Here is a 25,933-nt window from a genome sequence, read left to right on the forward strand (position 1 = left end):
CAACTGAATATTTGTTATAATTGAAAAATATTTGTTATAATTGTTGTTCACCGCAACTTGCGTCTATTAATACTTATGATGTATTGGGCTATGATCGTGACCATTATAACAGTCAATGGTCACAGTCACTAGATCGAAGAACCAACAAACAATTAACGTGCGATTTGAGTAAGACGAGATAAAAATTGATTTTATCTAAAGTCTATATTTCTTCCAATTTGATTGATACAAAAAGAAGATTAATTTTTCCAAAGCTTGCTATAGTATGTATTTTTAATTTTTATTATAAGTATGTATTTTTAATTTTTATTATAAGCACAACAACATTTACTAATTATATATATTTTTTTCAAGAAATCCCCAACTAAGTGAAATAGAAAACGGAATTGACAAATGTTCCCAAGGTAAATCTCTGGCAAATGAGAGAGCAGCAAGAATACGCGGCCTTTTCACACTCCATATCTTTGTAACAAGCCAATACAAAAAGTACATAAAGCTCGTGAAGTTCTGCAAATGGGTCCTGCGAATCATTTTACACCAGTTGGATTGGCATCCCATATATCAAGAAAACACAACACTATGCTCGACACTGACGAGCAAAAAGGGAACACGGAGAGGAACTAAGTTTTGCCAGTTCCCCACCCTTGAGGTCAGGAATCAGAAGAAACACACAATAATAAAAAAGAAAGGAATGTAATCAAACCCATAGTTTAAGGATTGGGACTTTAAGCCTCTGGAATGGAGGCTGCTGCTGCTGCACGTTTAATTGATGCAGACTTGATAAGATGGTTGTAGCTCCCTTTCTCCTTGAAAAGCTGGGAGAAATGGTGTTTGCAATATAAAATCCCCTCCAGGGCTGCATAATTAGATGGGGTTATAGGACAACCGCCGTGCGAGCACTTGAAACATGACTTATGATAGGCCTGGCTCTCCACCGTCACCTGAAAATTTTTTGTTTGAAAAACCCATTTGTAATCCACGTTATCAGAGGTGTAAAACACGATTGAATCTAATTGGGGTCAAAATTACATACAAGGGGATCGTTTTAATTTTATTTTTATCAGTATATATCACCCTGGTAATGATGCCAAGCAATTGCAGTACATTGTATGCATCTACCTGCATAACTTTATGCATGTACAGCCAAAGTGGATTGGCTGGGAACTAGATTCGCACAGCTACCTATAAAAATAAAAAATAATAATAATAATAATAATAAAAGATCTGCACGGATCACAGAAAAGTTTAAGATGCTTTTGGATTTATTGGTAAAATACCCAACGGACAATTTCCCTTATTTGCATTTCGCAATTATCTGCTTTTGTACATATAATTCCTACCTTTTTTTATAAGTATATATAATTATATATGCTACTATTGGAGTTTAGAACTAGCAACTTTGGGAAAGGCTTCACTCATTGCCAAAGAAAACTTGACCGAGCCAAGCCTGAATATATGCTTCTTTCATTTTTTTTCCTCGTTGACTATATGCCCCATCTTCATTAGTCTAGACTTGGCCCAGCTTGGCTCCTATATGACTTTTATCTGTTCTGTTCATTCTTCCACAAATAACTACCAACCTGATCCCCAAGCAACATTCCACATTTATTTCCTTACTCTTATTTTATAGGTAAAAACTTGATTACCTATAAAAAAAATTATAGGTAAAAACTTATTTTCTTAACATCAACTAAAACATTAAAAGGGTCATCCAAACTGCCACCAGGAAAAGAGGAAAAAATATGCAGTGGAAAAAACACAAATGGAAAAAATATGCAGCTGAATAAAACTTCAATGCAACCTCCCATGTAGCATGTAACAACAAATTAATCTGTTAGAAATTTATAATTTTACCTTCTCCAGTGGATAAGCAGTTTTACCACAGGTAGCACACTTTTCTTGTGTCCCAGAAAACATGCTGGCAGCTTTGCTTGGTGACCTAGTCTGAAACCAACTCAAGCTTTTGAGAATCAGTGACAACATCCAAAATCAGATTAGATTCCTTACAATGAATTTGTCCACTCATAATAGAATCATAAAAACTTGAAGTGCAATATGGAAAATTACCAGCTCGGGAGTTAACTTCTCAGCTGACTTTGCAGCTGTTAAAAATGAAATCCATGGCAACTTAATTATGCAAAAGAGAAAATCTCAACAGAAAAATAAATATAGAACTTCTCTGGTAAATGAAAAGACGTACGTGACTGAAAATTCTTGTTGAAATTACCCGTCTCCTTGAATAGCTGTTCAAAGTGAGGCTTACAGTATAAAACCCCTTCCATTGAAGAATAGTTGCTGAGCTGAAAACATAAAATTTACACACCTCAATAGACTATTTAGAATCAGCCCACAAAAACAGAAGTTGCTAATCTTCACTAAACAGTATCTGCGTTAATGCAAACCATTCTTGCTTACATTATGAACCCGTATAGTAGCAACATGAATAACGTGAGTAATTCTCTCAATAGTTTATTTATATAGGACCAAAGATTTATCATTCTATTCTTTTTGAATCATAAAACTTTCACAGTGTAACCAAAGTGGACTCTAATTGGAAGGGATGTTTACATCCCCTACCAGGTTGGGCCTAACTTATCCCAGGAGGTCCAGTGACTAAAGCGTAGTCGGCAAAAGGGGAAAGACGCCCAGGGCCCACGCGGGAAGAAAGTAGACGTGGAATGATGGGACACCGACATTTCTGACACCGCCCTACACACGCATGTAGAGGTAGGGCCACACCACTCTTAAGGACGGATAAGAAATGCGGATAGGGATCATGGTAAGGGCCCCTGTCCCTAACAAGGTGCACGACACAATCCCCTGCCCCTGATAGAGTGCACAGCGCAACCCCCCGTCCCTAACAGAACACACGAAAGGTGGTCGCACGCACCCACCTGCCACAAGGACATGGCCCGGGTAGCCACGCCGTATTAAAGATGACAATGTGGTGTCCCATACAGAAAACAGACACCTCTAACATGAGATACGAAGGACTGACCACCTCAGCAGGCAATATAAAAGACGGGCACCAGGTCAGAATTACTATCTTATGTTCTCTCATATACTGAAATTCTCTCTAAAGAGTTGAAAACTGACTTAGGCATCGAAGGTGTTTCATCAACCCCAAGCCCCCACTTTCCTCATGTTGCAGGTAGTTGAACCCAATGACCGGTGTGCGAAAGATGTTATTAACACTAATAATTTCAGTGGAAGCATAACCAAAAAGGCAAGAAATTAAAATATAAAATTAAAAAAGAAAAAAAAAAAAAAAAAAAAAAACCATAGCTGCCACGGGCGCTGATACATGCATGCATACTATTAAGCCAAAAAAGAGCCGGGAATAACGATAGATATACCTTTAGCGTCCCTTTGCAGTGGGAGCACTTGAAGCAAGACTTGTGGTAGACAACCCCATCGGCAGATAGCTGCTCTACAGGATAAACCGTCTTCTCACAGACCTTGCATTTCTGTTGGGTGCCAGTGAAAGACATATCTCCTGCCTCGGATCTAGCTCTTCTCTAAATGCTTAAATTACCGCCAACCCCAAGGAAATAGATCGGTTCCAAAATAAGGGAAGTGGATTTTCTTTCCAGCAACAAACTTATCTACCAAGAACTTTAAAAAACAAACAGAATCAAGAATGTAGCCAGACTATGTCAAAGAAGGGTAAATACATCATTCGTTATGATTGGTTTCGTAGAAAACTAGGGAATAAAACTGAAAGACAGCCCCAAAATTTTAAAAATTTTAAGTGATTCATTTAGATGGGTTTTCTAAGAAACCTAACATCCAACTTAATAGAACCAAATACAGATATTTGACTTGGATTGAGAAAAGTGTTCATCCGGTATATTGAAAGGACAAAAAATATACCCAGTTTCATTATATTTTCCTCAGCTTTCTCCGAAATCGATTGGGACTTGTAGAAACACGTAATAATAAAATGTAGGGATCTCTAGGAGAAAACCCAAAGAAATGCGAAACATCTATTTAAGCACAGAAGAGATTTAACAAGATCTGATTCCTTGGGAGATTAGTTTACCTCGAAAAATAGAGCAATTGTGGATCTGAGAGCTTCACGGAATTGGGCTCGATCTAAAAGCTAAAAGTTCGGAAATGGGGATTGAAAGCGGAGGGTCAGAGAGACGTTTTATGCAGCGAAGTGGAAAATATAGATAAATTATAGTATTATACCCACGGGAGAGAGAGGTTAATGAGATTATTATATAAATAAAAATAAAAATAATAAAACACGCCAAAATTTCTTTGTTGGCTCCACTATGTTGCGTTCAACGACTCGATTACGCGGCTTTCCCACCCGGAGAACTTCGTTGAGGGCATGTAAACATTTCGCGCTCACTCTTTATACTTCGGTGGGCCAGACGTTATTTTACCTTTTTTTTTTTGGGTTCAAAAACCTGATCAAAAACCTGATCATTCCATTGATCAACAGATACCAAAGGGGGAGTTTCCTCCAGATCTACTGTACACTCTGATATAAGCAGAACATTTTTACTTAGTGTATATGTAACTACATTGCCTTCTTTATAGATATGTTTAATATTACAAACATCAAAACATATAATTCTTGATTTGATATATGAAATGGTCATCCCAAAATAGCTTTCATCTGCTACTTGTTTCTGAATTTCTTTTACTACTATTTTGGAATCACCTTTTAGAACTACTTTTCTCATTCTTAGATCAATACCAAAATATACTTTTGTAAGCCTATAAGTGCTCATTTCGCTTCTACTAATAGTGGATAAGGAAATAGAACTTGCTTCTTTCTCATGGTGGCTAGAAAGTTACATTCCTCATCTTTGACAGCAATTTCAATTCCAATCATATAGTGCTTCTTATCAACTGTCACATCCCAATTTATCTTACAAAAACCTGGTGGTAGATTCTCCCATGTGCCAGCCCTTACATTATTACTAGTAACCTGGTTGGAAACCCTAGTTTCATATGTTGCAATGTCTTGTAGCATTTGATGGACCCTCTGTAGTACTGACTTGGGATCAACATGATGTTTTTGAAGACATATTCATTTCTTCTCCACCACAAATTCCAAAGAATCGGAGACAATTCTTCCGTCTCATCTAGCTTCCTAAACATGTCTTCTACTTGTGCCTTTAGACTCTTGCATAAGACCTTAGTTTTTTGAATTTTCCTTGAACATTGTCCCAGGATATCAGTTGTAGAAATACATTCTCATGGAATATGTTCTATGGTTTCTGGTTCCATTGAGTAGAGAGGGCAAGTTTGATCTTCCAGTATCTTCTTCTTGCACAGGTTGACCTTAGTAGGTAAAATGTTGAGGCAAGCTCTCTACAAGAAATTCTTTGTAGTTGGAGGGATGCCAGTCTCCATATCCTGGTCTAGTCTTCACGATTATGGGAGCTTTGTGAGCATTGACCATTTTTTCTTTCTTGAAGTTCCCCTTGTAGGTAGTAAGCACTCATAATAGTGAATATTCTATTTGATGTGCTTTTCCACATCAGTTTATCTGGCCTGTTGCAGTGGTTGATTGGAAGCTGGCTTATTATTTCAGCACCTTCCTTTGAGAAAACTAATCTTATGAGATTGAAATTCCATTCCATTGTTCCTTCATTGATAAGAAGCAAAGATATAGCAGATAAGAAGCTCTTCCAAATATAAGATGGATAGCTACTCAACTTAGCATGGAGAAAATCAGTATTGGAAAAATATTTGTAATGTAACACTTGTGAAGCTAGGGAATTTGGGTATTGAATCATCCTCAATCATTGTTTTGCTAACAAAGCTAGGTTGAAGTTTTCAAAATCTCTAAACCCCAAACCCCATTTATTTTTAGATTTCCCCATTTGATTCCAATTTATCCAACTAAGTTTTCTCTCGTGATTTCTTTGTTCCCATCAGTAACCTTTCATTAGTTTATTAAGTTCTTGCAGCAAGCCTTTGGGTAGTTTAAAAACTCCATAGAATAAGTAGGAATGGCTTGAATCACTGACTTGGGCTGTATTTCTTTACCTGCTTTTGATAGGAACTTCATTTTCCAGTTATTTAGTTTGCCTCTAACTTTGTTAAGAATATTGTTAAAAGCCTATACTCTGGATCTTCCAACCAAATCTGGTAATCCAATATAACCTCATAAGAATTTGTTGTCCTTATCTTTGCAATACCGAGGATGCTATCTCTTGTAAAACCCTTGTATTCTTACTGAAAAATATAGAGAATTTTTCTTTGTTCAACCTCTAGGCTGATGCTGTTTTATATTGGCCTATCAAGTGTAGCAACCTAATCCATTCTAAAGAAGAAGATTGATAGAATAACAAGCTATCATCTGTAAAAAAATAAATGATTTATTGTTAGCTATCCTCTTGCCATTGGGAAGCCAGAAATAACTCTCAACCTTTCTGTGAGAAGGTGACCATGATTTTTTTTTTTTTTAAAAATGGCTATTAGAAAGATAAACTAAATCATTGATTAATTTTAGGTTTCCTTTACATTGACACTGATGTACAAGCGTGGTAGGTATGGTGATGCCAATTTTGGTCTTTAAGGGTTAGTTACATTAATTATATATATGAAAACAAGATTTAAATTCCCGTGTATTCTTATTATGTGTTATTTGTTTATCAATTGATTAATGTTACATCAAAATATGTTGAAAAAAATGATATTTAAAAAAATAATAAATAGCATTTTCTTCTCCAATTATCACCGATATAAAGTTTGCAATTGCATGAATCTATCTAAAAAAAAAAAAATGCATATTTGTCCTACATCTTTTTTAAATAAAGTTCAATACAAGGGGTTGGGCCTTATTGGTTAGAGGTTGTTTGGAAGATGGAATGGTTTTATTTCATTCCATTTGATCTCATTTCCTTCCCAATTATTATTTAAATACAAATACTTTTCAATTTCAAATTTTTAACTTTTCAACTTTTTATTCTAATCATTACTTAATCATTATAAATTTTTCAAACTTCCAAACAAAATACACAAAATAATTTAATTTTTTCAAATCTCAAAACAAAAATTATATTAATAAATTATATTATAACAATATTTAAATTTTATAAATTTTTATTCAACTTTTTCTCTCTCATTTCTCAAAATCCAATAAAACTTTAATTCAAACTATTTCATTACTATTCGCAAACTATCTCACTATTATTTACAAATTTCTCATCTCATCTCATTTTATTTGATTATCCAAATGAATCCTTAGTATCACAAAAATCATGTTTGATTAACGCGTCATTGCGCAGTTCAAAATAGGCCTAAATGAGGGATTGTGGAAGAGGAAGGCTCAAGATAAGAATGTTTTGTCTTTAGACCACACATACATGAGCTTAGGCTATATATCCCATTAGAGCCCAAAGGCATGTAGGAAAAGGGAGAGAAAAAGAGGGGAAAATTGAGTTAACTCAGAGTCTAAGAGGAGTAAATGTTTACAGGATAAGAATGTAGAATACACCAATTCATTGGTAATGCTGGTTCCCAGCCCTGCCAAATGCAATGAGTCTATTAGTATGGAATTACCAAGAGCTTAGGAACTCTTAGACAGTTAGAATACTTAGTCTCTTAACTAATGATAAGCGCCCCAATTTGGTATTCTTGGTGGAAACCAAAAGCTCAAAGAATCATATGGAGGAAATTAGAAGAACCTTGAGATTTGATTGCAGTTTTCCTGTAGATAGTTTGGGATGCAGTGGTGGACTTGCATTACTATGAAAGTCTGAATGGCAAGTGAGTATTTGCAACTATACAAGGTGGCACATTAGTGCCACTGTTCAAGAACATGAGAATGGCCTTACCTGGATGTTCACAGGTTTCTATGGTCATCTGACACTTCTAAGAGGGATGACAGTTGGAAACGTATGAAATATCTTAAACCCCCCCCCCCCCCCCCCATCATCACCTATGCCTTGGATTTGCATTAGGGATTTCAATGAGATATTAAGCCAAAGTTAGAAGTTCGGGGCAACATTCAAACCTTATAAACAGATGGAGTCCTTTAGACAAGTAGTCAAAGATTGCTTACTAAATGACATTCACTTCTTTGGGCAAAAGTTTATTTGGTCAAATAACAAGCATGACAATGAGTTTACAAAAGAAATGATTGATTGAGCCATGGCCAACAAAGAATGGAATGACTTGTTTCCAAATGCAGTTTGCAATGTGTTACCTGCAATGAAGTTAGACCACTCACCCTTCCATATCAGCATGCAAAAGAATGATCTAAGGAGAAGAAGGTGTAATGTGATATTTAGTATGAAGCTGCTTGGGAGTTAATGGAAGAGTTTTCTAAGATTGTAGAAGCAGTTTGGGACAAAAGGCTTGTGGGTGATAGTGGGGCCTCCATGATGACATGAATGAAAGGCTAATGTTGAAATTTACTGGAGAGAAGGTGAAAGGAGCAGTCTTTCAAATGAATCCAATGGGCTAGGTAGGGAAGGAAATCTGTAAATTCACTCTACATATGCTCAATCAGGGTGGATCTCTCCAAGATGTCAATGATACATTCATCAACCTAAAGTCAAGAATCTTAAGAGATTGGCTGATTTGAGGCCTATTAGCGTATGCAATGTAATTTACAAGATTGTGTCTAAAACTCTAGCTAATAGGCTAAACTCTATCCCACATGACATTATATCTTTGAATCAGAGTGCATTTGTACCTGGAAGACTAATTTCTTACAATATTTTGGTGACTTATGAGACTCTGCATTCCATGAACTCTCAGATGAAGAGGAAGACAGAGTTTAGGGCTCTAAAGATGGATATGAATAAGGTCTATGATCGAGTAGAATGATGTTTTGTGGAAGTTGTGATGACCAAGATGGGGTTTAACCAACATTGGATTACCTTTATTAGATCCAGCATATCATCAGTCTCTTATTCCATTTTGGTTAATGGAGAGCCTCGACAGAAATTCATACCTTCTAGGGGACTTAGACAGGGAGATCCCCTATCTCCCTATCTATTTATTCTATGTGCGAAAGTGTTATCTTCTCTTTTATCTAAGGTTGAAGCTTGTAGAGACATAACCTGCGTTCTAGTTGGTAAGGGCCCTACCAGAGTCAATCATATGTTTTTTGCATATGATTGTCTCTTATTTTGCAAGGCTAATCCTGAAGACTGGGGTCGTGTGTTTCAGATTCTCAAACTGTATGAACAAGCCTCTGGACAAGTCCTGAATAAAGAACAGAATTTAATTTATTTTAGCAGGAACACAGCTACTGAGGCACAAAGAACAATCCTAAGGATGACTGAGGTAAAGTCTACTAGAGTTTTTGAGAGATATCTTGGGTTACCTGCAATGGTGGGAAGATCAAAGATAGCAACTTTGCACTCTCTGATTGATAGAACTTGAGCAAGAATTGCTAATTGGAAGACAAAGTTCCCGTCAGCAGTAGGGAAAGAAGTGTTGTTAAAGGCTGTTCTTCAAGCAATCCCTACCTATACCATGATAATTTTCTTACTCCCTTTCTCAATAACTGAAAGACTAAACAAGCTGCTTAAAAGGTTTTGGTAGGGATACAATAAGGATCACTCGAAAATTCAGCAAGTGAAATGGAACCAGATGAGTCATTGAAAAGATAAATGTGGGCTGAGATTTAGCGATTTCAGGAGTTTCAATTTGGCTATGCTTTCTGTGGCGCCCTCGACTCCACGTGTTATTTTTGTGGAGCTCGTGACACCAGGATGTTGACCATACAGATCATGCACCCCAACGACAATGCTCAGAGTGTGTACAATATGCAATAAGTGTACAAAATAATATTCGCAGCAGAGAAATAAAAAGGTCTTTCTTTATTAAGTACCAGAAATTGTTCAAAAACAATAAAATAACTTTACAAGGATTATACAGTCATCCGACAGATAAATTAAAAATAGGAAATAACATAAGGGAAACAAATTCCATAACGCTGAACAATAACTCAGCAACTCAGACCTCCGGCGAAGCTAATCCCTCGGGTTCATACTCGGGTTCTGCGTCAGACTCTATGGCACCATAAGACGGAACCGTAAGATAAAACACCATAATGAGATTATGACATCTCAGCAAGTAATTAACCAAAACAACATTCAAGAGATTTAAAACATATTAATAAATTCACGCGTCCCCATACGAACAAATAATACAGAAAACAATATCCACATTTCTTTTTGCCAAAAATACATTTTTTAACAACTCACGCCAAAAATCCCATTTTTGGGCCCAGTCATAACCATTATTTTATTATGCATGTACCACGGTCTCCCTTATGGACCGTCCGCACACCCTGGCTCTCATTGTCACATCACGGGTAACGTCCGTGCATGAGACTTCATAACGAGCGATGTCCAGTTCTGCGCCTAGCGCGTACATGGCCAAGCATCATCTAACCTCGCTAGCCAAAAGGTCACGGAATCAGTACGAGAGCGTTACCGTCTCGTCCATTCCCGTCATCGCCCTACGACAACTCAGGGGATGTCACGTCAGTCTGTTACACTCCCGAGTGACCAGATGAGCTCCACCGAGGTAATACCCTATCTCGGCTTGGGGTCGTGATACACACGCACCCACACATTCAGTCTTAATTCCATCAGACAACGTGACATCACAACACAATTTATTATAAACGATAAATAAGCATTACAATAGTTTATTGGAATAAATCTTAAATATCTCATTTATAATAAAATAATCATTCATTTACAATTATACAGTTTCACAAATACACGCGTAATCACAACCTCCAATCCGGCCCAAGGCCCATCTACATTTAAAATCCCAACACTCCAACGGCCCAACGCCCATTTCCAACAACAACACCGTTTAAAGCCAACATTTCAACAAATACAATACATTTATAACAAACCAACAGTTTACAATTAAAACAGTTATAAAGTCAATTTAAATCACTCTAGTCGTGATGGAAAATTACATACACAGGAAGTTTAGGAAATTCTGAAAGATCACTCGAAAAGGGTGTTGCTCAAGGTGGCGGCAAATGGTGAAATCAGTGGCTTTTCTAGTGGGTTCTCTCAAAATAATTCGATCTAAGAACAAGTTTTTGAGAAACTCCACACACGGCAAATCCAACAATTCACCAAAATAAACCGTTTGAAATGCAAAATTTTAGAACAAAACGGAGCTCGGCAAAACTTCACAAGCTCACGGATTCACCAACTAAAATTCTCAAAACAAATCCTTAAACACCTAGAGATGTAAAATGCTTTAAACGAAAGAGGAAAGATGAAGAACTAAGAGGATTTTATTGAGGAACCCGTGGACTTTAAATAGACCGAGTATGGTGGTTTGCGAGGTATGCGTGTCGCAAGGGTGAAAGAAAAGCAAAAATGGCAGCAAGCCATGGAGGAGAGGTGGCATTTCGCACGGACGTGTGGCATGGCAGCTGGACAGTGCACCACGGAATCCACTGCCGCACGACACCGAGTAGCCGAAGCAAGAAGGAGGTGGTGGCAAGGGGTGAAAATGTGTGACTAAGGGCCGCAACCGAGCGACACAGAGCTGCCTTAGAAAGGTGGAGGTGGCTCACGGCAGTTGCTGGAACAAGAAGAGAGAAGAAGAAAATAGAAGGAAGCAGAAGAAAGAAGAAGAAGAAGGAGATGGTCGTGCGGCGCATGAAGGAAAGTGATGGAGCCCTAGTTTTCTTTGACCAAAACGACACTATTGGAATAAAGGGGAGGGGCTGGGTTACCAAAACCGCACGGGCTGGGCTTCAAAGGCGCACACGGGTTGGGCTTCAGATGCTACACGAGCTGGGTTAAACACAACACACACACCCACGGCCCACAACCAAAATCACACAATACAAGCCCAAAATAAAATAAAACACTACAAATAAAATAACACCAATAAAATAACATAAATAAATAAATAATGAGGAAATAAAAACCCAAAATAAAACACACCAAAATAAATTACAATAACAAAAATAAATAAAATAACACACTTATAAAATAAATTATAAACACAAGATTTTATGGATCTCACACTTTCCAAGCAAAGTTGTAGAATAATTTAGAATCCAAATTCTCTGTTAGCACAGGTTTTCAAGCATAAATATTTCAGAAAGATAAATATGTTGGAAGCTAAACTGGGGCCAGGACCTTCTTATGCTTGAAGGAGCATTTTGCAAGTTTGCAGCTGCTAAAAAATGAGCTATTTTGGAGGATTAGCAATGGCAAAAGTGTAAACATCTGGACTGATAGGTGGCTACCAAGACCATAATCTTACAAAGTGGTATCATCTAGAGCTGATTTAGAATGCTGTGAGAAAATGACTGATTTAATTAATCCTGATCTGAAGCAGTAGAAGGAAGAGTCACTACAACAGTTGTTCTCTACTCAGGAAGCTAAGTTGATCTAGTCCATACCAATTAGTATTGGTGACAGGGCATATAAACTGGTATGGTTACATACTATTGATGGCAAGTATTTTGTCATAAGTGCTTATCACATCCACAGAGAGCTTGAGACTAGTAATGAGGGAGAATCATCAAATGAGAGGGTGGGTTAGGAAGGTTGGAAAACAGTGTGGAGAATGAATGTTCCAAATGCAGTGAAGATGTTCATTTGGAGGGCTTGCAATAAAGCTCTCTCCACTTTATCCAATTTAAGGAAAAGAAAAGTGGTTGAGGATAGCTTATGCCCTATTTGTAGATTGAAGTTTGAGACCTCAGGACATGTTTTTATGGGAGTGTGGTGCTGCTAGAGATGTGTGGAGCCAAAGCTGCAGAAAAGTCCAAAAGATGGTATGCCATAATGTGTTCTTTCTTGATATCTAGAACAATATGGTTAATCTCCTAGAATTTGAGGAGGCTGTTATAATATCAAGATTGATTTGGACTAGAAAAAATGAGTTTTCACATGGGAAAGGCTTCAAACATCCTACTCTTCTATTCAAAAAAGCTAGTGATGAATTTGAATTATTTAAAAGCTCAAAACAACCATCTCATAAGAGATCCATTCAAATGGAACTCGTGCAACCTAAGTGGCAAAAACCAAGGGAAAGAGTATACAAACTGAACGGGGATGCTGTAAATAGTGCAGATGGCAGAATTGGCATATGTGTGATTGCTAGGGACTTTAAGGGATAGGTCATTGGCACTCTTAGAGTCTCGAGAAGTCTGAGTGGTAACTCATTTGATGCAAAAGCTCATGCCCTGGTGTTAGCTGTTGTTTTTTGCAAATAAATAGGCTTAACACAGATCATTGTAGAGGATGATGCATTGCAAGTTGTGAACTTGTTGAAGAAGAACAAATCAAATTGGAGCATAGGGGGTTTATTGATAGAGGATGGAAGGAGAATTATGAATTCTTTCACCTCTTGGTCAGTGACACATACCAATAGAGGTGCTAATATGGCTGCTCATCACCTTGCTAAAAATGCTCTCAATTTTGATGAAGACTTGTTTGAATTGGAGGATTATTTTCAATGTATTCATTCTACTGTTTTAAGTGAGATGTTGTAAGTCTTCAGTATTAAGAAATATCAGTTTCATTACAAAATAAAAAATAAAAAATAAATAGGCCTAGGTGATGGGCCACCCAGTTGACGTTTATATATATATATTAACTAAAAACAAAACTTTAGCCTATGATTGTTCATCTGGGTTTTGGCTCAGGAATTCGGGTATACCCGGACCGAAATCCTGGCCAGAACACATACTAGATTAGCCTAGGTCAGACTTGGGCTGAAACCTGGATGAACCTGGGTTTTTAAAACCCAATTTTTTAAAAAAAAATTTAATTTTTTTTTACAATAAAATACGTGCCTTACAACTGCAATCAATCTTTATTTCCTAAGTAAAATAACTTGAAAATCAAAATCCTTGGATGGTTCTTAGAACATGTTCTAAGAATTTTTTTTCCCCACAAATACTACCTTTCCCAGAATTCGTATAGCCAAAAGAATAACAGGAAGCAGTCAGTTCTAACTCTAATGTGTCCTCATCCTCTGCAACGATGTAAGTAGGAAATTATGGAAGCATTGAAATGTCAGGTTTCTTGTAGAAGGCATCTTTTACAAACACAAAGTTCCCTTCGGCACAGGCATTTTTTTGCCTTTAAATACCTGTTCAGGAAATATATGGTTTTAAAAATTAGAATCCAAGGCCAACTACAAAATAAATTCACTAATATATCAAATAAGACAATATCACAGGATCAATCTCTAATGTTAAAATAAATAAATAACAAATCGGAACCGGATGTACCCGAGTTTTACAACCCAAATTCCAAACCCGACCCGGATGAACAGTCATACTTAGCCTAATCAGCTCTGCCTTTTCTCTTTACTTCTACTTCTATTATTATGCTCTTTCTTCTATTATTTCTATATTCTCCCTTGCTCAAACTCACGGTGTGGTCACGAGTCTCTGGTGCTAGACTTACAACACTGACACACGTGTCATCCAAGTTGTAAAACCTTGGAAAAAAAATGAATGGCTACTTGTAAAAATTAGAGTCCAATTTCATCTGATAACTAAAAAAATGCAGGAATTAGTATTCATATTTATCTTTGTAATTTATTGAATCCACGTGAAACGTTATTTTTCTCAATACGGATGAGGGTCTTATGCAAGTAATGTTGGCAAGGAAAGATTGTCAATTACACATCTGGTAAAACAAAGCCATACAGAGATTATATTATAATTTGAAAATGCTATTTTATTATATCATTTCATATTACTTTCTAATATAAATTGAATAGAATAATTTTAGAAATAATATAACATTTTTTCATAATTTTAGACACGAAGTCTTTTTTTAATAATTTCATTTAGAAAAGAGGACGATTATATACAATTTAAAATGTTAAAAATTAAGATTTTTAATGAAAAACTAAATTAGAGGCAGAGGATGGATGGCAATGCCCAAACCTGGGTTGGGTCTAGACTTCTAGTAAGTGCACGACTTTCACAATGCCAACGACGGCCCGTTTGAGGACAGTCGTTTCGTAATACCTCTTCGAGCAAGTGGAGAGCATCTTCGTTCCCCAAACCGAACTCCGGAACTCCTCGAGTCCTAACGAGCGAGTGAAGATCCGAACCGAGTCAATAATGTCGAAATCGTTCTCCGACCTCCATCACCTTCTCATTCAGTAATCTCTCTCTCTCTCTCTCTCTCTCTCTCTCTCTCTCTCCATCTCTTCCTTCTATTAATTTCATTTTAATTTTTTGAAGGTTATCGGAGCCAATAACGGAATCGGTCTCCAAAATCCAATACACTCCACCAGAGGGCTCCTACATTTCTGTCAAAGCCCTAATCGAACCCCTCCTCCCGCACAAAGCCTCCCTGCCAAACCCTAGCATCGCCGAGGCCCAAATTCATGCTTTAATAAGAGATTTTACCTTAGCTTGCGCCTTGATATTCTCCTCCCAGTCCTCGACCCACGAAATCCTCTCGTGGATTCCCCAGCACCTGTCGGTCTCTGCAAACTCGTCCTTTCGCAAGCTCTCCGAAGCATACTGTGGCGTTTTTGGCGAAACAAATGCAAAGAGGATCGTTGAGTTGGGTGTGGATATTGGTTCGATTCCTGAAAATAGGAGACTTGTGGTGGAATTGATCCCGGAGGTGCTGCCATTGTTGAAGGAGAGGATTAAGGAGAGCTCGATAGATAAGTCGGACGAGAGCCACGAGGTCTCGGCCGCGTCGGCTCGGGTTCCGGTAGGGCTCGCAATCGTAGCAGCTTATCAGTTTAGATGGTTTGTCACTCAGGTTGTGCTTTGGATATTCTTTTTTAGATTTGAAAGGGTGTTGACGAGGAAAATGTTGGTTTTTCATGTTCATGTGAGCTTATTTACATTTATTTGCCTGATAGGTTAGTTATCCTTATTTGGGACAACTGTGCGCTTTGGTGATTCCTTGTGCATTGACTGCGCTTGATCACTGGTCAGCGGAGGTGAAAGTATGTGCATTTTTTTGGTCTGTAGTATCAGCTTCAAGTATTGTTTCAATGATATATTTTCAATGGGAAGCCAGAGCTTATTTTGAGTGAATTTGTGCAAAGAATTATGTCCAAAGGGCACTTCCTTCCCCCATAAGAATGGAGAGTATATGTGCTTAACTTAAAAATAAAAGAAATTTATACTGGATAGGTGTCACATTGGGTGCATGATACTCTCTTTTCCTGTTTTTAGGGCCAGGGCATGATTAGCCTTACACATCTTGCAAAAAATGTTGATGCCACGGATCTCGGCGGGTATGAGGATGTGATTCTTGATGCATGCTGCCAGAATATTGCTTCTAGTGATGATATATGGCACCATGTAGTTGAGATGTCAACACTTTTTGTGACTTGTACTCAGAGGGGCAATCCTCGTAGCCCATGGTAGGCTTATTTGTCTACATTCCTTCACTTCTTGACTGTTATTTCTGATGAGTTTTTGTAGGTGTTATTTTGAAGAACAAATGAACGTAATTATGCATGTTATAATCATGGACGGTATTTCTTCATGGGGAATATTATTTATGTAATCAAGTACTAACTAAAACTTTGAATATGGATCATGATTAAAAAGAGTTTCAAAAGGAAACTTTCTCTGGTATTACTCTAGTCGGTACTCTAGTCAGTGATTAGTTAGAATGAAAGGAATCTTTTATTCTTTTCCCTCTGCAAGTCAAAAATGTTATATAAGGTACCTGATTGTGTTGACTTTTATCACCCTTTCTGGATACACTGCATCAGAGACGGGAATTCTTAGTTTTGTCTGGCTGATTGAATATCACTTATAATTTTAGATCAGTTATATAAATAAATTTTGTAGAGTTCAGTGTGATTATGAATATATTACTCTAGGCTGCTGTTTGATGCATGCTGAGAGATGTTGTCTTCATGCCTCTTGTTGTCCAGCTATTGCATATTTATGGAAATTGTTGTTTACTCATTATTGTGTCTGGTTGTTTAGGTTTGAAAGGATGTTGAATGAGATGTTAAGTCACTTGGAGCGGCAGCCAAGGAACAAGGAGCGTCGGATTGCATGGCTCAAATATATTGATCCACTTTTAAGTAGTGTTGGTCTTGTGTTATTAGCTCATTTTAGGCGTATTTTTCCCCTTTTCCTTAAGTGGATGCATGCCGATGATGACGAGACTGTTCTACTGGTGAGAATAATTTCAAGTTCTTTTTAAATTTAATATAATATTTCACAACCTCACTGATTTCATTTTTTGTGCTTTTCTCATTGAAAAATTAGTCTAGGGAAAGCCTAGCGTAATTTACTGGAGCTGACGTTTGTTGAATGTAGTAATTGATATACAATTTTTGAATATTTTTAATTGCATGCAGGTTCTGGAAAGGATCCAAACTATCTTAAGGTTAACATGGATAAGGAACACACCATATGTTGGAAGGTAAACTGCTAGGTAATCATGCTTTATTATCCATAGAATGTACAGTTAGGAAGCATTTGGAACTTCTCTGGAATGTTATTCATGTTATTGTCTTGCATGCATCTGAATATGTAGTTGATGGTCTAAAAGATCAGAACTTACATATGTCAAATAGAATGAGGTAGGAATCTTTTGATCTTCACTTTACCTTATTGAACAAGTGTTTAGAGCAAGAATCAAACTCATTAAATGCCATCAAGAAGGAACATAATTTATATTAAAAAATTCCAGCAAAAAAGAAAGGCATCCGAACCTCTATCTGTGTCACCTTTCTTCACGTCCAGTTTGTGGTCAATGCTGTTTCTAAGACTATGGCTGTCAATGGATTTACCTGTCATTTCCCCATTTCTCCCGACTGAGACTTGATTCAAGCATGTATTTTTTATGAAGCCAAGTGTATATTCCCAGAATTGCTGTCTCCTGTTGTGCTTACAATTCTCCATGCTTTGTTGTCAGGTTGGTCGATGAACTCACTATGTTGTATAAAGAGGCAGCATTGAAGAGGACTCGCGAAGAAGTTAGAGCAGAAATTGTTCAGATATTGATCTTACTCCAACAGTAAGGGTTATGTCATGATTTCCAGGATAATAATGAAATTTAACAGGATTTATTCTTAGATGATTTGTTGTTTTGACATTCTTCCTGTAATCACAAGATGTAAAGGTATGCAATTCGAAGCAGCCTGGGGCAAGCACAAGGATGATCCAAACTTGACAAATCTTGAGGCATCACTAAGTAGAAAAGACACAGCGACGGTAAGAATTATGTTCTTTGTTGCTGCACAGGAATAATAATTGCAGTGTGGTTGGTTCAATTCAAAGCCCTAAGAGAGCTTATTGAGCGTGGCATGATGTAAACTGTAAGCAGCACTTGTAAAACAATTTCAACAAGGGGGAGGGGATCTGAAGCGAGCTTATCGAGTTCCATCTCCTTTTCATGTTGTTTCTATTATTAGGCTACCCTAAGGTCCTATTGTGATTTCATACATGTTCTGTTCTTCTTTACCTATTTAACATGTGGTATGTGATGCAGGTCATTCAATGATCTTTCGGAAGCAGACGGAATGCGCTATTGCTTAAGATATGGTGTAAATAGCTTATTTTGGGATCCGTGTACGTGTAATTATGAGCACTATATAACTTTCCTTATTTTATGTATGGTGTTGCCATATTTCTCGAGCATAAAGCCCACAACCGTTGGTATGTATATCATGTAATACAAATAGCTAACGAAAGATTAATATAGAGTAGAAAACTTTTAGGCCCAGCATTTCACAAGGTGAAGGTCACGTGTTTTACATTCACTGCTTAAGAGTGTGATACCGTGTTTGGCCGGATAAGTAAGAATAATCCCCAACAGCTTGAAAAACCTAAGGAGTTCACCGCCAAATGATTAGTGGAGTAACTAAATTAGGAAAGAACCATCCAACGCCGTTTTTTTTTTTTTTTTTAAAATTCGTCTTCATTGTGCAGCAAAAGCCTTGATTGTGTTGGGGGTTCTGGAACTAAAGAAAGAGCAGGAAACAAGTCTCCAAATGGGAATTTAATAGTTTGGTAGGGGGGAAGGATTTGGGAGAGGAGGCTGAACCGACGAAAGGACCCCCCCCCCCTCCTCTCTCGCGCAGACCATGGAGCCATTTGGGCAATGCTATCTTTATTATTTTCAAACACAGAATATTTTAAGTAGTGAGTTTATATAAAAAAACCACTTAAATTATATCATAAAAGAAAAACGCTTGTTGCAAGCGCATGGTGCAAACGGCGTGCAAATGGGGCTGACGTGGAGACACTTGATGAGAGAGACCTAGCTGATGAGAGAGAGAGAGAGATGAGGAGAGAGAGACCGAGCTGATTAGAGAGAAATACCGAGGTGATGAGAGGGAGATCGAGTTAATGAGAAAGAAAGATTGAGCTGATGAGAGAGGAAGACTAAGCTGATGAGAGAGAACATTTGCATTTAGAGAGGAAGAGTAAACAATTCATTTTAAATCTAAAGTGGCATGGATAACTATACACCGGTTATATCCACCGACTATATATAGAAAAATTGATCATAAAAATACACATGATTATAAATAATATAGTCTGTATGAAAAGTACGATTCCAGCTACGGCATTGACCAGACTATTTGTCAAGCTGATTCGCCAGACGTTACCCTCCATCCCTCCGTTCCCACAAAACTTAATAACCGCCTTTACTCAAACCGATCCCAACGGCCTAAAGTAACCTCCTCCTAGCTCTCTCTCAATTTCAAAACCCCAAGAAAACCCTCCAAAACTTCCTAATCTAAAACCCCCCCCCTGCCTCCCGAACCAACGGCATGGCTTCCATGGGTCCTCCTCCACTCTCCTTCTCGACTTTCATTCTCTCTCTCTACCTCTTCTCTCTCCTCCTAAGAACCACCTACTCGCTTCCCACTACCCTAGGCGTCACCTACTTCACCCCCGTCCCCACCGCTACTCAGCCAAAGCCACCTCCACCTGTCCACATTGCCACAGCCATCTCCTCCCTCGGCTTCAACTCTATCCGCGTCCTCAACCCTGGCCCAACCCTCACCCGCGCCTTCACCTACACCAACACCACCCTCTTCCTCACCATTCCCAACCCCTTGGTCCAACCCATCGCCTCCAACCGCTCTATGGCCCTCCGCTGGCTCTACGTCCACGTCGTCCCCTTCTACCCACGCGCTCGTATCACCACCATCTCCGTCGGCAATGATTTCCTCTCCGCCTCCCCCCCTGGCTTCTACTCCTTCCTCCTCCCCGCAATCCGTAACGTACACCTGGCGCTTCGCGATATTGGCATCCGCAAGATCTCCGTCTCCACTTCCTTCTCCTTCATCAACATCGTTTCCACGCCATTTCCTCCCTCCTCTGCCGAGTTCCAAGGCCTGGCTTCGGATAATCTGATCAAACCGCTGCTTCAGTTCCTGCGTGACACCAACTCGTCCTTCTTGATCAACATCTATCCCTACAACGTGTACAGGTTGAACTCCGAGATTCCCATTGGCTTCGCTCTGTTTCAGGAGCACCCTTTTAATTTCCGTGACGACTTGATCACCGGCGTTCGTTACCGGAACCTCTTCGACATGATGGTCGATGCCGTAATCAGTGCCATGACAGCGGCGGGCTTCGTGAACATTCCGGTGGTTGTGGCCGAGACAGGGTGGCCAAGCTCGGGCGATGCGCTGGAGGTTGATGCCAACTCGGCCTACGCCGAGATGTACCTTCGAGGCCTCGTGGCGCACTTGAAATCCGGACTCGGCACGCCGCTGAGGAAGGAAGGGGTGGCGGAGGCTTACATATACGAGCTAGTTGACGACGAAGTTAGGCGGGGAAAGACTCCGCATGAACGCAGTTGGGGAATTCTGTTTTCCAATATGACCAAGAAGTACGAGATCGAATTCTCTGGATCAGACAGCGCCGGAAGGAGTCGGGCTTTTCTTTGTCTTTGCTCGGTTGCTGTTGCAGTAAATATAATACGTGGACCTTTGCATTTGCTCAGCTTGTGATGCTCTGTTTCTTTGGTGTTGAAGCTTCTTGGGATAACAAGATCTTGAGGAGATGTGGTTTGAGCTGATATGTCTCTTTGTAGTAGAGATGATAATTCTTTGGCACAGTTGTTATTACTTGATTTGAGGCTCAGGGTCGAGATTTCCGTTTCTCGTTGAAGTTGGCGAGTTAGGCTCAGACTTTGTACTGGTACATTAATGGCCGAAAACTCTCTTCAAGTTGACGATGTACATGAGGTCTTTGATAAAAACAAAATCAATGAAATGTGGCTTATGTTTCACCTAAAATCTCGTCTGCTGGTATGTTTTTTTTTTTTAACCCAAATTTCAAAGCATTTTGTGTGCTTGTGTCAGCAGTCGGTATGACCTATTAGTACTGTTGAAATCTTCGACCTGAAAAGGCAAACCCAGAAGCTGCACAATTTCGATTCTAAGGAACTGTAGCTTACTTACAAATTAGAAATTATCTTGGATGGGACAATAAATGCTGGATGCATAGAAGTTTTGACTAGGCATAAGAGGAACAATGGTAATTTGACCTCCCTCAAATTCATCGGGATATCACCAAGGAACACAGGGAAATCTGGTCTTAAACTAATCGGCACAAGAGGTATGAAGCGGGGATCCAAACACCGAAGATAGATGAGAAAACCGAACGTCTCTGTGATGCTTTTGAATCGGGAGGTACCAATGACTCACAGCAATGCTCAAATTGTTCCATCTACACCGTTCAGACTCAGTTATAGTACTGGGGAGTGCATAAGTGACCTGTACTTGTTTGAATTAGTAGATATATATTATTATTAAAAATTAGTAGATATACTCCTGCAGAAGGAATACAGGGAAGTTTTTCTTCAACTGAAGAAGCCCAGTGAAGGATTGCATGGTTGCAGCGCCTGCAAGCACCTGGTCCATCCTTTTGACAGAATGCTTGTCATGTTTTGTTTTCACCTTTTCTTTCATACAAGTAACAGGTTGTTTTTAGATATGCAGATGAGCCTCCAACCACACCTCCTTGAATCCCCAAAGCTAATGCGGGCGTCACAGATTCACCTCGACTCATCCAGGAGATGTTATTTGCACCACTGGTGGTCAAACCTCTGCCCTACTTCCAGCCTAAGGTGCCTGTGTTGCTGAAAATTATTGGGTAATCTAAACCCTGTATTTTCCGGGTTGTGCGGAAAGTACGTCGTGGAGTTGTCAACCATGCCTTATGGCCTTCTTTCTTCTGTCATCAGTAACTCACTCATCCATCGACATATTCTTCTGGTTGAACTCTATTGTTCTTTAAGTCACTTCATTTATAATATATGAAAAGATTGAACAAATATATACAAATATCTGATAATAACAATTATCAACTAAATTGGAGATCTCTGAATCGAGTTTACAATCGGAAACTCCCAAAGAATTTTTAGCCATGAACTCATCTATTCTGAAATAGATGTGCTCTCAAAATTGTAATATAGAGCATTTGGAAGCTTAAAAATACGCTTTCCTAAATATGGGCCAGTTAAAGCATCCATGCGGCTGCTTATCACACCTGTTATTCGGAAGCCATCTCTTTGCATTAGAGCCCTTCGCGTAGAGAAGTACTGACAGGTATCCATTTGCAGTTCATCGTCTGATCTGCATGGATAATGAACATTTTAGTGAAGAGCATAGGCGGCATAATAGAAGACTACTACAGCATATACTTCATAATAATAAAAATAATTAATACAGAAAAAATTCGTTAAAGTTTAAAAGGCTCGCAGTTAACCTAAAGGGCTAAAATAAAATAAAGCAACATATTAACAATACCTCATAATCAATGAGGTCCAACCACTGTATCCTGCAGAAATAAGATACCCTACAGTGGCATTCTTTTGTATCAAAGACCTTCTTGATAACAAAACCAAAGGCCACCCGCCAGCTTGAAGTTTCATGTATAATCTAAATATAAGGAGGTGCTTCAGATGCTTAGCCTCTTCGACACAATCACGACAACCGAACTGATCAAATCTGTACCAAGGAGAATCATTTTCATCTTGATAGGATGATAAAGTGCTAAACCAATTAATTCAGTAAATCCAGATTGGAAGAACTCAAATGTGACTTTTTTTTAGGAGACTTATGACTGACATGAACAGGCACTTTACAGAAACCAACCTAACCTTACATGAGGACTATAAAATGTCAAAAAGATTTCAGCAGATTCAGAAATCCAATCTATGAAGCCCACTCAATACTCTGCCATGAAATGGAGAAAAAAGCCAAAAAAAAAACATAAAAAAGTGCAGAGTGTAATTAGGAAATTACCTGTGCATTAATAGATTAGTATGGTGAGGATCTGAGGAAAGAATGTCATCTATGTCCATCAATACGACATCAAGACCATCATTTGGCGGTGTAATGCTACTGAAGTAATTCTCAACCACCTGCATGGTAGCATTTAAATCTTTGGCATATTGACCAGCTTTAATATACCAAATAGCAAAAGCCTGGCAAGTTGAAGGGATTTCATCTGCTTCCAAGATGTTGAGCTCTGCATACAGAGCAAAAAACTTGCAACCATTGTAATCATCGACTGGTTTCTGAATCTCAACAACCCCTGAACTCTTACTCTGACAAGATTGCAACATTACTGTTAATGCAATCAGCAAAGTGATTAATAAAACCCCTACAGTTACAAGTGAAGCAATGAAGATCGTTGCAGCAAAAGACGTCATGTAGAACCCTGATTCCATCACATACCGGCTTCCCATCTCTGAGCCCAAAGAAAAAGAATCAGATAGGAAGTATATCAAAATTAATCCCAAAGATAATTAAAAATGTATTCTGGCTTGAATACATGTCAAATAGCCTACCAAACAGGCCAGTACATGCGGCACATGATGATAGGCACAAATGGAGTACCACTTGAAGGCCTTCTTTGAATCAACACAAAAAGTTCCATTATCCAAGTTTACATTGTTCGTTCCTAAGTTTAATACAATTTCAACTTTGCAAACAAATATAAGAGGGTAACTTAAGGTTTTAGGTATTTGTTTAAAACATTTCGCAGATAAAATGGTTGATGATAACACAGTTCCACAACAATAAACAGATTTCTATGAATTGGAACTTGAGAGAGTTTCTAGATTCTCGCAATAGCACTTGAATACTGCCCTAATGAACATCAAATGGCATAAACTACTTGTACCCCATAAGATAGTTAAAAAGTGGCGAGTAAGAGAAGGTATCACGTACCAGAATTTCTACTGGAGAGACTCCGGGCTGAGATCTCCCGCTCCATTTCATGGGCATACGCAGACATGGTTCCTAAATTAAAAATCAATGGCAAAAGCAGTGCACACAAGAATCTTCAAATCACTTCCGGATGATAGAATGGACACCTGTAATACAGTCTTCAAACTCGTCAAACACCAGCCTCATTTGGCTTTATATTATTTTAGAGTCATATGCACTCCTTTGACTAAAAATATTAACATTTGAATAAAGCCATAACTTACAAGCAGCTTCATTTACTACTTTAAAAAAAATCATCTGTACCACATCTCAACTTCTTTGTCTATCACACTTCGGGGTTTCATTACGACACTCAAGTAAGTTCTTATTACAGTTTGTCTGCCGCAAGGGTGCCAAACTGTAGTAAGATGCTATACTATACTGTGATGATGGCTCCAAATGGTATCAAAAGCCCAAGGGACTTCGTTGAATTCAGGACAAAAAACAGAAGGGAAAAATGGCTTTTAGAAAAAGAAGGGCATCCCTTAATCCATTCATACTGAATGGCGGGACGGGTGAGAAAGACAGTTAGTAATACACTTCGTGAACAAGGAAAACGACAAAAAAGTAAACAGATAATGATTTTTCTAGAATATCATGTATTTATATTAGAAGCGACATGACTTCTGATAAAAAAAATCTTGTTTTATTTTTGAAAAATAGAAAAAATAAATATAGGAAATCGATGAGGAATGAACATGCATTTTTTTTTTTTTTTTAATTTCGTATTTTTTAAGATGGCCTAAAAAATGAAAGGTTATCCTGACGGAGGGGGTCAATCAGTGGAGGTTTTTATTGACTTTCTCATGCTCCTCCGATTAATAAGATACAGACCAACTACAATGATCCCAAAAAAAATATCAATCTTCCGATAAAATATATTCTTCAGAATTGCCCATTCAAAACTGTATCTTGTTCATTATATGCCCATCAGTCTGAATTCTAGCAGCAAATAAAGACCCGGAAAAAGAAAAGGCATTGAATCTTAAAAATTTAAAACTATCTGATCAGCCATAATGATGCAAATAATATAAAATCATTTATTGGGTCCATAAAACGCTAAGGTGATCGGATTGTTGGACCCCTTCAAGTTTCAATTGGTGTGGTCGCATTAGAAACAACATAATTGGATCAATTCTTCATAAGTCATCCAGCAAAGTAAATACTTGAATCTAAACGAATCAGGCAAATTTGATCCGAGAGATAGAGAGAGTACCAGAGAGAGACATTGAAGAGAAGGTGATTTCTGGAAGAGGGCATAGGCTAAGATGAATTAATAAGCTCTAACAAACTCCAGGGCTTATATTCTGCTACTCTCTGGCTATCTCCAGACTCCCACAAGATCTGTTCATCTCTCTCAGTGGCGAAGCTTCCTTCTTATTTGGAACGAGAATGATTGCTGTTGTGGGGCCTCTCGGAGATTACAAACGGAAAAGCTTTTAAAAAAAGAAGAGCACAAAAGCAGCGAGATATTTGGCAAGTGATTATTTTCTTTTTTTGAAAAAAAAAAAAACCTAATATAAAAAATATTTTTTTAGTTTTTTTTTTTAATTCTTGTTATTGAATTTTGTAAAAATTGGTAATAGTAAGGAAATTTTTTTTTTTTTGAAATTTTGTTTAGATATGTTTTTCTATAAATTGGTGGGCAGGTCAAAAGAAAAGTTAACGGATAAAAAAGTCTTGAACTGATTTTCGAAAGTGAGTAACTAGGAACTTAGGATGGAAAATTGTTTCAATTTCAAATTGTTTAGATAAA

At 38.2% G+C, this 25,933-nt stretch overlaps 4 protein-coding genes across 8 annotated transcripts; 2 read left to right on the top strand and 2 right to left on the bottom strand.

The window, feature by feature from the left end:
- Positions 1–418: 418 nt before the first annotated feature.
- Positions 419–4,328, bottom strand: LOC121249076 (LIM domain-containing protein WLIM2b). 3 transcript variants are annotated; one of them, XR_005937611.1, is made up of 7 exons: positions 4,043–4,214; positions 3,357–3,615; positions 2,201–2,300; positions 2,068–2,102; positions 1,855–1,944; positions 1,120–1,202; positions 801–941 (listed from the first exon to the last, which is right to left on the bottom strand). XR_005937611.1 is itself a non-coding variant. In XM_041147771.1 (6 exons), exons 2-6 carry the CDS (start codon positions 3,489–3,491, stop codon positions 726–728), a joined length of 576 nt encoding a protein of 191 aa, XP_041003705.1. In that variant the 5' UTR covers positions 3,492–3,615; positions 4,043–4,328; the 3' UTR covers positions 419–725. The 3 variants fall into 3 exon arrangements, 2 of the variants coding, with proteins under 2 accessions (XP_041003705.1, XP_041003786.1); XM_041147771.1 differs by lacking the exon at positions 1,120–1,202 and having other exon boundaries at positions 419–941; positions 4,043–4,328; XM_041147852.1 differs by lacking the exon at positions 1,120–1,202 and having other exon boundaries at positions 419–941; positions 2,228–2,300; positions 4,043–4,215.
- A 10,590-nt stretch (positions 4,329–14,918) lies between these two features.
- Positions 14,919–18,665, top strand: LOC121243363 (uncharacterized protein At2g39910). Of its 2 annotated transcripts, XM_041141798.1 has the most exons (9): positions 14,920–15,105; positions 15,188–15,722; positions 15,826–15,912; positions 16,145–16,335; positions 16,913–17,108; positions 17,293–17,357; positions 17,853–17,954; positions 18,052–18,151; positions 18,429–18,665. In XM_041141798.1, the coding sequence occupies exons 1-9, from the start codon at positions 15,065–15,067 to the stop codon at positions 18,438–18,440; spliced, it is 1,329 nt and encodes a 442-aa protein (XP_040997732.1). In that variant the 5' UTR covers positions 14,920–15,064; the 3' UTR covers positions 18,441–18,665. The 2 variants fall into 2 exon arrangements, 1 of the variants encoding a protein (XP_040997732.1); XR_005936388.1 differs by lacking the exon at positions 18,429–18,665 and having other exon boundaries at positions 14,919–15,105; positions 17,293–17,369; positions 18,052–18,091.
- Positions 18,666–19,534: 869 nt separating this feature from the next.
- LOC121246202 (glucan endo-1,3-beta-glucosidase 7) lies at positions 19,535–21,171 on the top strand. Its single transcript, XM_041144298.1, has one exon. It carries the CDS (start codon positions 19,717–19,719, stop codon positions 20,905–20,907), a length of 1,191 nt encoding a protein of 396 aa, XP_041000232.1. The 5' UTR covers positions 19,535–19,716; the 3' UTR covers positions 20,908–21,171.
- Positions 21,172–22,193: 1,022 nt separating this feature from the next.
- LOC121247733 (uncharacterized protein At2g39920) lies at positions 22,194–25,605 on the bottom strand. 2 transcript variants are annotated; one of them, XM_041146191.1, is made up of 5 exons: positions 25,394–25,605; positions 24,139–24,210; positions 23,209–23,656; positions 22,711–22,911; positions 22,194–22,536 (listed from the first exon to the last, which is right to left on the bottom strand). In XM_041146191.1, the coding sequence occupies exons 1-5, from the start codon at positions 25,404–25,406 to the stop codon at positions 22,338–22,340; spliced, it is 933 nt and encodes a 310-aa protein (XP_041002125.1). In that variant the 5' UTR covers positions 25,407–25,605; the 3' UTR covers positions 22,194–22,337. The 2 variants fall into 2 exon arrangements, with proteins under 2 accessions (XP_041002125.1, XP_041002195.1); XM_041146261.1 differs by having other exon boundaries at positions 24,139–24,284; positions 25,394–25,604.
- Between the last annotated feature and the right edge of the window lie 328 nt (positions 25,606–25,933).

Source organism: Juglans microcarpa x Juglans regia, chromosome 1D, assembly GCF_004785595.1.
Source record: "Juglans microcarpa x Juglans regia isolate MS1-56 chromosome 1D, Jm3101_v1.0, whole genome shotgun sequence".
Taxonomy (NCBI): domain Eukaryota; kingdom Viridiplantae; phylum Streptophyta; class Magnoliopsida; order Fagales; family Juglandaceae; genus Juglans; species Juglans microcarpa x Juglans regia.